General features: G+C 42.7%; 1 protein-coding gene across 1 annotated transcript; it reads right to left on the bottom strand.

Moving 5' to 3' along the window:
- Positions 1–4181: 4181 nt before the first annotated feature.
- Positions 4182–10776, bottom strand: ATP6V1E2 (ATPase H+ transporting V1 subunit E2). Its single transcript, XM_004753000.3, has 2 exons — positions 10640–10776; positions 4182–5135 (listed from the first exon to the last, which is right to left on the bottom strand). Exon 2 carries the CDS (start codon positions 5030–5032, stop codon positions 4352–4354), a length of 681 nt encoding a protein of 226 aa, XP_004753057.1. The 5' UTR covers positions 5033–5135; positions 10640–10776; the 3' UTR covers positions 4182–4351.
- Between the last annotated feature and the right edge of the window lie 365 nt (positions 10777–11141).

Below are 11141 nucleotides of genomic sequence, written 5' to 3'. Positions count from 1 at the left end.
AAAAATAATCAGTATTCAATGTAGGGCTTGAACTCACAACCCTGAGATTGAGAGTCATAGGTTCCGCTGACCAAGCCAGCCAAGCACCTGTTTGTACCAGTCAACTGACCAGAAATGCCCCGTGCAAGCCCTTCTAAAGCAAAGACCCCTGCAAGAGTGCAGCTGTCGGGAAGGTGACAAGCAGCCTGCCCCACAGGTCAGGGCTGGTGCTGAAGGATAAGGTTTGCATCTCCCATGGCTGAGGCCACTAAGGAGGACCCAGGCCCTCCACAGCCCCCACATTTGCACCCAGGTTCAAATCAAAGCCCCTTTCATTTGTTTCCCAGGGAAGGAAGAAAAGTAGTAAACCCACAGATTCCTAGTAAGGTGGTGGGGAGAGGGTGCGTGGTGGACACAGTCCTGCTTGACCCCAGACTCCTCCCACCTTGCAGAATTTTCTTGTCAAACACCATCCCTGGATTACAGTCCTGGGATTCCCTTCCCTTGGCCCCCATCTCACATACTTGGCTCTTGCTATGGCATCTAAGGGTCAAAGAGAAGAGAGACTCTGGAGGCCTCCATCTAGAAACCAGAGGCAGGCTGGGAAAAAGGTTCGCACCGGTAGATGTCTGCTCAGAACACACTACGTGGTCTCGCCCAAGGTCAGCACTAAAATAACAGGGCAGCAGGAAATGCAAGTAGGAAGAATCGAAACACTGTCCCTGCCCGCAAGAAGCGTTGTCTAAAAACAGGCCTAGTAGAAAAAGCAGCTGACAGTAAATAAAGGTGGGGCATGAGAAGTCATCACCATCTGTAGAGGCCTTGCAGCCAGGGACTGTGGGAGGGCAGGCTTCCTTAGCCACCAGCTTTTGTTTTGCTGAGGGGACATTATGATGGAGGAGACTGGAGCCCAGGCCTTGAGAGGCTAAGGGGTAAAAGTCTGAGGAGAAAGAGAAAGTATCCAGCAGCCCTGGGTGAGAGAAAAGTTCGGAGAAACAGAGATGTTTAAATGGAACTTAAGGGAGGGGCGCCTGTGTGGCTCATTGGGCCAAGTATCTGCCTTTGGCTCAGGTCATGATCCTAGGACCCTGCAGAGCCTCCCATTGTCTGGCTTCCTGCTGGGGAGGAGGCCTGCTTCTCCTACTTCCTCTCCTCTCCCTCCAATTTTCTGCTCCCTCTCTCAAATAAATAAGATCTCAAAAAAACAAATAAAATAAATGGGGCCGAGGGTAATTGGGCCCCACAGGCACTCTGTAGAGCTCTCCTCAACTTCCTATCAAACTGTCATGAAATCTCCGTCAGCTGTTTTGGAGGTGAATTAATGTCAGGGGCCCCATGATGACCTTAAGGCAGCTCAGAAGGCCAGCACTGGGGCAAGCCAAGGGGGTTCAGATACTCCTGGATTACAGCAGAAAGTGGGGTCTGGGTTCCCAGGAAGGGAGGTGGCTGAGGACTCAGCTGCGAAGGGAATGGTTTGCTGGGCCTGGAATGAGAGAGAGGGGAAGAGAAGGGGGAAGGCTCTGAGGGGAAGAACACTCTTATAAGGAAAAACTGTAAGATGAAGCAAAACTGACAGAAAGCCTCACGCCTGGATGAGGGAAAGGATTTCCTGGGGGACAGGGAGGGGGAGGGGGGTAAGACAGAAGTCACTCCTTCTCGTCTCTTCCAGCCTGTGCATCAAGGAATTTGACCTATTTCACAAAAGGGCTGCATCGATTATTTATCATCTCTCACTGGGATTCTCAACAGGGCTCCTGCCTCCAGTCTCTCCACCCCTCCAATGTGTTTTCCACACACAGTGACACTAGCATAATCTTTTAAAAGTCCATCTCTCATGGTTCCACTCCTGTTTAAAGTCCTTCAATGAACCCTCATCACCTACCCAGCAGAATTAGCCTAATTCAGGAGCAAGGCCCACTGCATCTCATAGTCAGGTTCTGTCCATCTTTCGAATCTCATCCGTTGTCCCATCCCCCTGCATCCCTCATACTCCATCACACTGAACTATCTGTAGTTCCTCTAACACCACTTGCTTTTTCACACCTCAGGACCTTTGCATATGCTTCCCCTCTTCCTTTGCTTGAAGTGCTTTCTTTGGCTCAACTGCCAGCACCCCAGAAGCCTTCTGTGATCTTCTCTCCCTACACCATATTCTCATATTACCTCTTACATAGCTCTAGGTGAGCGTGAGACCTTGTATCATTACCGTGACCCTTATATGTTGATGTGTCAATAACTAAATGACAGGACCCCATTGTATCCTTTGCAGCCCAGCAGCTAGCAAAGGATCTAGCTGGCATTCAGAAAATGTTCAGTAAATGACTGAACTCATAAGTCAAAAAAGCCTACCTAGTAGATACCCTCTGGAGAGACAGTCTAGCTGACAAAGACCCCCTTTTCTCTAAGAAGTGCCCCCAAGATGTTAGCTGGACCAAAGGGGAGGACATCTAATCCGAGCTGGGCTACATGGATTTCTTCTCAGGAAAGTAGAATCATAAGAGAAGTTTGTTTTTTGAACTATACCATGTAAACTTTAGAATGTAAACTTTCTGAGGTATGTATATCCTACTGTTGAAACTGTGCAGTAGAGAAAGTCACTCTTAAAAGAAAAATGAAACAGCCTGATAGAGGATTTTGGATGGCTTTCTGATTCCCAGGTCTAGCCCTCTCCTGAGACCATAAGAGTTTCCTATTCCCAGGCTTTGTGAGACCCTGATTTCTAATACCTGCCCCCTACTTCGTGTTTGGACTTCACAGCATTCTGTCCCTGACCATGTAAGCCAGACTTTGTCCTTGACAGAGTGGCTTGGGGTTTCTTTTCTTCAAAAAAACCTTTATTTTAATATATATATTTATATTTATATTTAATATATAAATTAAACAGGCATAGATTATGTTTATCAACATAAACTTACAGAACTAGCAACCTAATTTACAGGCCCAATGCAAAAGGAAAATGTAAGAATCCTTTGTTCAAGAAGTATAGGGAGAGTCCTAAAAGATGAAATTTTTTTCTTTCTTCTGGGGTCTCTCTTTTGACTTACGGTATTTATTTGCTCTTTAATGGATAAGTAAATAAAAATTAGAATTTTCAACCATTAACATGAATTTTATCATTTTTCTTTATATAGTGCAATACCTATATGGAGAATCACCAAAATTATACAACCTGTATTTCTTGGCTTCTCCTGGAAGATGTTTCAAACTGGCCAAAGAAATGAGCCTAAGTCCCCCTAAGCACTGAGCTGTCTGATGGACTGGGATACTTTCCGGGGCAAGTACAGACCTTCATAAGGTCCTAAAGTTCCCAACCTGAGTCTCAGGCCCAGCAAGCTTGACAACTGCTGGGTCCTCCTTCCCACCAGCCCCTAGATTTATGTGCTATGCCCCCGCTGGGGTTAAGGGTCAAGCCAAACAGCTTCCATTCCAGTAGACCACACCCATAGCAGGCAAGGGAGTCCCAGGTAAACCTCCACACCAGGATGTGCTCAGTATGGAGCGGGCAAGAGACCCAACCTCACCAGGTCACTTGCTGAATGTGCCGCAGGGCTGCCATCCTGGGGCAGAGATGGCCACCACTATGTTCAGCACTGTGACTCGGCAGAGCCTGCGCACATCCCTGAGCCTCCCTGCAGGCACACCCAGCCCTCACCAAAGGCAGAAGCAGCAATGTGGACCAGGTGAGAGGGGGAAAGTGGGTCTTGGGCACCAGCAAGCTGGGAAGTGAGTGGCCAGGAAGCCATCCCAGGGAGACGGGTAGGCTTTGGTAGTTGGTACAGTGCATAAGCCAAGGCTCCAAGCCCCCAGCCCATGCTCCAAAGTCACATACAAAACACAGTTTCAAAGATAAAACTAAGAATTTCAAGTCACTGGCTACAGAGCATTAAACCTCAAGGACTGGGCTATTTTGCACATAGAACCCTATGTGACTATTCCAGTCACGCCCACGAAGTTGGCCTTGTCCAAAAAAAGATCCCTAAACTTCACTAAATAAGTACAGAAAGCAGAAGCAAAAGAAATAAAACACACTTCAGATAATATTAAAGAATTTTAGGTACTCAGACCCACAAATCATTAACATCATTCACATCTCAACCAAAGGACAAGCTAAAGAGCAAATTTTACTCTCTTCAACTGAGACTATTGAACTGACCAGAAGATTCAGTATGTATGGATAAACCAGAATTAGATTTCTAAGCATTTCAGGTTTTATTCCAAAATATGCCTTTAGCTATTCCAAGGGTATTTCATGAAAGAAGACAGAATCCTATCAAAGCAACAAAGAGGAGGAAACCTGACTAGTTTCCTTTGCCCTAATAACATATGCTTTCAATGGCTTAGCAATTCAACCTGAGTTTCACTTGGCAGAGGCTTATATGAAAAACTTTCTGTTGGCATTGGCTCCAAACAAGGCCTCTCGTATTTCAGGCATCTTTTGTTGGGCCAAGAGATCCAGTCGACTTTCTAGGGTATTGGAAACCTTTATTCTCTGATTGCCACTGTAGACCTCCACACCTCCAGCTGTATTCATAGCCAGGTGCACCTCTTGATCAATTTGGACTTCCACACATTTTTGGGAGATGATCATATACTCGGGGATGGCTTTTTGCACCGCAGCCTCCACCAGGAGGATGTCCTGTGGCCTGCAGCGGACAATTACCACAGGCTCAAGCAGCCGGAGCAGACCCTGAAGCACTAGCTTATCCAGCAGCCCCTGGTAGATTTCTGGATCTGCCACAATCCTGCTGAGTCTCAGCTTTGCATCATTCAGCAACTCCGAGATGAGGTCATCTCGGGCTCTCAGGACTTTCAGCCTGGCCTGATTCCTCATGGTGGACATCTGGATCTTCTTCTGCTGTTCTATCTGCTTCTCCTTCTTCTCGTAATACTCCATAATCTTCAGTCGTTGGGTTTGCACAAGGCGTCCTTTCTCGATGTTGAACTCTTCCTCAGACTTGGCATCTATTTCTTCTGCCTTCTCATTGGCTTCCTGCTCAATGAAAGCCATCATGTGCTTAATCTGCTTCTGCACATCAACATCACTCAAGGCCATTGTTGCTTCTGGAAAGGGAAGAACAGGGGGAACTTGCAGGCCCTCTGGCTCCTTTGATTTAGGGCAGAGTTTCAGGAATAACTTCAGAATTCCACTTCTTTGGCTATGGAGTGCAGGAGAGAAGGAAGAAGAGAGTCAGAGTCTAAAAGTAAGGATCATGGTGAACATCTAGTCACTGCTCGTTTCACAGATGAGGAAACTGAGGCCGAGAAAGGAAAAGCAACCTATCCCAGGCCATACCCTGTAAGGACAGAGACATGAACCTGGGTGTGCAGAGTTCTATCTCTACTATACTCACCACTTTTTCCATCATTAAATAATAAAAAACTTAGGGCAGACTTAGTCCAGAAGTTTTTTTTTAGACAATGACGGCTTAAGACTCATATAGCAAACTGAAGGGATGAAATGCCAAATTAATACATAAATAGGTAGTATAGGCCCATTTTGGGCTGGCAAGGGCTAGGGAGAATGCTAAGAAATTCATGGTCAGACAGGATTCAATCCAGGAAAGCTGCCTGGAGGCAGAAGGGTTTCAAGATCCCTTAGATAATGCAGAGGCAGAACACTGGCAGACAGATGGTAGCACCTTGGAGAGAAGAGGGAGGTGGGAGGGGTTGAAGGTAGTCTTTTCATTGCAAGTGTTTTCCAACTCTATATGTACATCTGAATCACCCAGGGAAACTTTCAGAAAAACAGATTTCTAGGCTCCACTACAGACTACTGAATTAGAATCTCTGCCAGTAGGGTCTGAGAATCCAGATCTTAAAAAGCCTTCCTAGAGGAAAAAAAAAAAAAAGGTCTTCCTGTGATGCTTAATGAGCTCAGGAAAATGATACATGAATAAAATAAGACTAACAGCAGCAGAGAGAGAAAATATTTTAAAAGAACCAAACAAATTTTGGAGCTAAAGAATATAACCGAATTGAGAAATTCACTGCAGAAGTTCAATGACAAACTTAATTTAGAGAAGAATGAGCCAGCAAATTCAAAGACAGCTCATCTGAAATTACCCAGGCAGAGACACACACTAAGGAAAAAAGAAGAAAAAGAAGAAAGTTAAGAAAGCCTAAGGGACACGTGGGAAAACATTAAGTGAATCAATATATGCAGTATGAGATTTCCAGTGACAGAAAGTATATTTGAAGAAATAATGGCCAAACACTCCTCCAAGTCTGACGAAGGAAATGGACATCCAGGTTCACAAATGAAAATACGAAAGAAATCAAGTCTTGTCGCTAAAACCAGTCAACAAAATATAAAGTAAGGCAGCAAGAAAGGAAGAGGGGCAAAAAAGCTACAGGACATACATAAAACAATTACCAAAATGGCAACAGCATGTTCTTCCCTATAAATAATTACTTTAAATGTAAACTGATTAAACTCCATAGAGTGGCTGAACAGATACACATTTTTTAAAAACGCAAATATATGCTGTCTACAAGATACTCACTTTAGATGATGCACATAGGCTGAAAGTGAAAGAATGGAAAAAGATATTCTGTGCAAATGGTAACCAAAAGAGAGCAGGAGTGTCCATTCTTATGTCATACAAAACAGACTTTAAGCCAAAAACTGTCATAAGGAAAAAAAAAAAAGACATATAATGATGAAGGGTCAATTCACCAGGAAGATATAATAATTATAAATATATATATATACACCTAATATCAGAGCCCCCAAATATATGAAGCAAATGTCAGAACTGAAGGGAGTAATAGACATCAATGCAGTAATATTAGGAGGTTTTTTTTTTTTTAAAGATTTTATTTATTTATTTGTCAGAGAGAGAGAGAGAGAGAGCAAGAGTGAGCACAGGCAGAGTGGCAGGCAGAGTCAGAGGGAGAAGCAGCCTCCCTGCGGAGCAAGGAGCCCGATGTGGGACTCAATCCCAGGACACTGGGATCATGACCTGAGCCGAAGGCAGCTGCTTAACCAACTGAGCCACCCAGGCGTCCCAATATTAGGAGGTTTTAATATCCTATTTCAATAATGGATACAATATCCAGACAGAAGACCAACAAGGAAACAGAAGTGCTTGAACAAAAATATAAACCAAATGGAACCATCAGACACATAGACAGACATACCCAGAACAGTCCATCCAACAGCAGCAGAATATACATTCTTCTCAGCAACATGGGGAACAATTTTCTAGCACAGGTCATGTAAGGTCATAAAACAAGTTCTTAACAAATTTAAGAAGACTGAAATCATAGCAAGTATCTCTTCTGACCACAATGGAATGAAACTGGAAATCAACAGCAGAAGGAAAAACTGGAAAATTCACAAATATGTGGAAATTGAACAATACTCTCTTGTACAACCAATGGGTCAAAGAAGAAATCAAAAGAGAAATTAGAAAATACCTTGAGCCAAACAAAAATGAAAACACAACATAATCAGAACTTATGGTATGCAGGTCAAGCAGTACTAAGAGGGAAGTTTATAGCAGCCAATGCCTATATTTAAAAAAAGAAGAAAAATCTCAATCTATCTCTACACCTCAAGGATCTAGAAAAAGAAGAACAAATCAGCCCAAAATCAGAAAAATAAAATAAATAATAAAGATTCGTTCAGCCCTTGGGTGGCTTAGTCTTATGAATGTCTGACTCTTGATTTCAGCTTGGTTCATGATCTCAGGGTTGTGAGATTGAGCTCCAAGTCAGACTCCACACTGGGCATGGAACCTGCTTGGGATTCTCTCTTACTCTCCCTCTACCCCCTCTCCACTCGCTCTGAATGAATGAATAAATAAACAAACTAATAAATAAATAAATATTTTTAAAAATAAAGATTAAAGCAGAAATACATGAAACAAAAATGGAGAAAAATCATTAAAACTACAAGTTGATTTTTGAAAAGATAAAATTGGCAAACCTTCAGCTAGACTTAAAAAAAATAAAGATCCAAATAAAATCAGAAATGAAAAATGAGTACTACTACAGCCACAAAAGTAAAAAAGGATTATAAAAGACTACAATAAACAGTTACATAACGACAAATTGGAAAACCCAGAAGAACTAAATTCCTAGAAACATACAACAAACCAGAAATTGAAAATCTGAACATACCTATAACAAGTAAGGAGATCAAATAAGTAATCAAATCTTCCCAATAAACAAAAGCCCGGGACCAGACGGCTCATTGGAGAATTCTACCAAAAATTAAAATATTAATGCTAATCTTTCTCAAACTCTTCCAAAAAACTGAAGAATGGGAAACACTTTGGAAGTTATTTCATGAGGCTGGCATTACCCTGATATCAAAGCCAAAGACACTGCAAGAAAAGACCACAGGCCAATATTCCTAATGACTAATACTAACAAACCCAATTCAACAGCACATAGAATCATACACCTTAGCCAGTGGTGTTAATCCTTGTGACACAAAGATGGTTCAACATACAAAAATCTATCAGTGTGATACACCACAGTAACAGAATGAGGGATCAAATCACGTGATGATTTCAACAGATACATAAAAGCAATTAACAAAATTCATCATCCTTTTATGATAAAAACACTCAAAAAATAGGAATAGAAGGAAATTACCTCCATATAGGACAGGCCATATATGAAAAGCCCAGAGCTAACGTACTTAACAGTGAAACACTGAAAGATCTAAGTCTTTCCTCTAACATCAGGAACAAAATAATGATGCCCACTTTTGCCACTTGTATTCAACATATTTACTAGAAGTCTTAGCTATAGCATTTAGACAAGAAAGAAAGAAAAGTTTTCTAAATCAGAAAAAGAGGTAAAATTATCTCATACCTTATATCCCATATCTAGAAAACCTTAATGATTCTTAAAAAAAAAAAAAAATTAAAAAGCCCAGCTGGAACTAATAAAAAAATTCATCAAGTTTGCAGGATATGAAATCAACACACAAAAAATCAGTTGTGTTTCTGACTAACAATGAGTAATGCAAAAAGGAAATTAAGAAAACAGTCCTATTCAATATAATGCTAAGTAAAATAAGTCAGTTGGAGAAAGACAAATAACATAAGATTTCACTCATATGTGGAAGTTAGGAAACAAGACAAGTGAGTAAACAAAAAAGAGACAAAAAAAAAAAAACAGACTCTTAAATACAGAGGACAAAGTGGTTGCTTTTAGAGAAGAGACTGGTGGGGGGATGAGTGAAATAGATAAAGTGGATTAAGAGTAATGAGCACTGATGCACCTGGGTGGCTCAGGGAGTGAAGCCTCTGCCTTTGGCTCAGGCATCTTGGGATTGAGCCCCACATCAGGCTCTCTGCTCAGCAGGAAGCCTGCTTTCCCCTCTCTCTCTGCAACCCCACTTCTGGGTATTTATCCAGAAGAATTAAAATCAGGATCTTGAAGAGATGGGGCGCCTGGGTGGGTCAGTGGGTTGAGGCCTCTGCCTTCGGCTCAGGTCATGATCCCAGGGTCCTGGAATCGAGCCCCGCATCGGGCTCTCTGCGGGGCAGGAAGCCTGCTTTCTCCTCTCTCTGCCTGCTTCTCTGCCTACTTGTGATCTCTGTCTGTCAAATAAATAAATAAAATCTTAAAAAAAAAATCAGGATCTTGAAGAGACATTAGCACTTTCATGTTTACTGTAAAAACTATTGGGGCGCCTCGGTGGCTCAGTGGGTTAAGCCGCTGCCTTCGGCTCAGGTCGTGATCTCAGGGTCCTGGGATCGAGTCCCGCATTGGGCTCTCTGCTCAGCAGGGAGCCTGCTTCCTCCTCTCTCTCTCTGCCTGCCTCTCTGCCTACTTGTGATCTCTCTCTGTCAAATAAATAAATAAAATCTTAAAAAAAAAAAAAAAACTATTCACACCAGCCAAGAAATGAAAACAACCTAACTGTGCTTCCATCACCAATGAATGGATATAAATTATGTGGTACATACACAGAATGGAGTATTATTCAACCTTAAAAAAAAAAAAAGAAAATCCTATGATAGGTGGCAACATGGATGAATCTTGAGGATATTATGCTAAGTGAAATAAGTCAATCAGAGAAGGACAAATGCTGCATATGCTATTTGCATGAGGTATCTAAAGGAGTCAAAGTCAGAAGCAGAAAGCAGAATGGTGGTTGCCTGGGACTAGGGATGGGGGAGATGGACAATCACTGTTTAATGGGTATAGTGTTTCAGTCACGCAGATCTAGGGATCTGTCATGGTACAATGCAGATACAGTTAACAATACTGTACCATATACTTAAAAATTTGTTAAGTGGGTAGATTTCCTGTTGTGTGTGTATATATATATATATTTTAAAGCCACAATTAAAAAAAAAAGAAAAGAATGCCCAGAAAGTTGAATTACTCACCAAGTTTGGTGGTAAAACCAACCACCACTGGTGATAAAGACAAAGATTTGGTGTTTGAAATCTTGCAAACCGTCCCCTTGTTTCAGGATGTAATTTTTTAAAACACTGCACTTTTGTAAGCAGAGCACAATATTCTCTGCTTCTAAATAAGATAATTAAATGTTTTATGGGTTTTTTTTTTAGTCTTCCAGGGTAACCCCCCCTTGGTCACCAGCTTTAGGAGCTACTGTGAATGAAAGCGTAGAGAGTGGGAGATTCGAGAAGCCTCAGGTGATGTTGTAGAGGGAAAAACGTACCCTACTTACCCAGTGTCCTGCCAAGGGTCAGCCTTCGCTCTGGCGCCGGGAGTCTGTGCACGGAATGTAGAACTTGGAATGCACACTGGAGCCTGGCACTGTTGCTTCCTTCTCTCTGCCGACGACCGTCACCGTCTGACCAGGCAGCAACTCAAGTCCTGAGAGCCAGGCTGTCGCTGGGGAAGGCTGGCCAAGCCTGCCAAAAGGAGGCCTAGAGGGATTTCCTTGGCTCACGGACCAGGTTGGGGGCCACCCTTGCATCCTCAGAATCTCAATGCAGTTGGCACGAGGCAGGCTTCAGCTCTGGGGTGGGCTTGCTTTCTCCAAGCCCTCAGAAACAGATCTGTGTGTGAACCTGGGCAGCCAGCTTGTGCATTGACTAATGAAAAATACGACTGTCACGTTGGCAGATCATGACCTTCCTTCCCTGTATGTGGGTCGCACGGGAAGCCAAATTCAAAGGCTGTTTCAGAAGAAACCAGCGCAAACAAAATTTGCCAGACGCTCTTTA

Source organism: Mustela putorius, unplaced genomic scaffold, assembly GCF_011764305.1.
Source record: "Mustela putorius furo isolate JIRA1106 unplaced genomic scaffold, ASM1176430v1.1 tig00000224_pilon_pilon_pilon, whole genome shotgun sequence".
In the NCBI taxonomy this organism is placed as follows: Eukaryota; Metazoa; Chordata; class Mammalia; order Carnivora; family Mustelidae; genus Mustela; species Mustela putorius.
This window is presented reverse-complemented; position numbering and strand designations above follow the sequence as displayed.

What these genes read in the sequence shown, in the direction of transcription:
- ATP6V1E2 (XM_004753000.3), bottom strand. Translation starts at nt 5,032, where the DNA reads ATGGCCTTGAGTGATGTTGATGTGCAGAAGCAGATTAAGCACATGATG.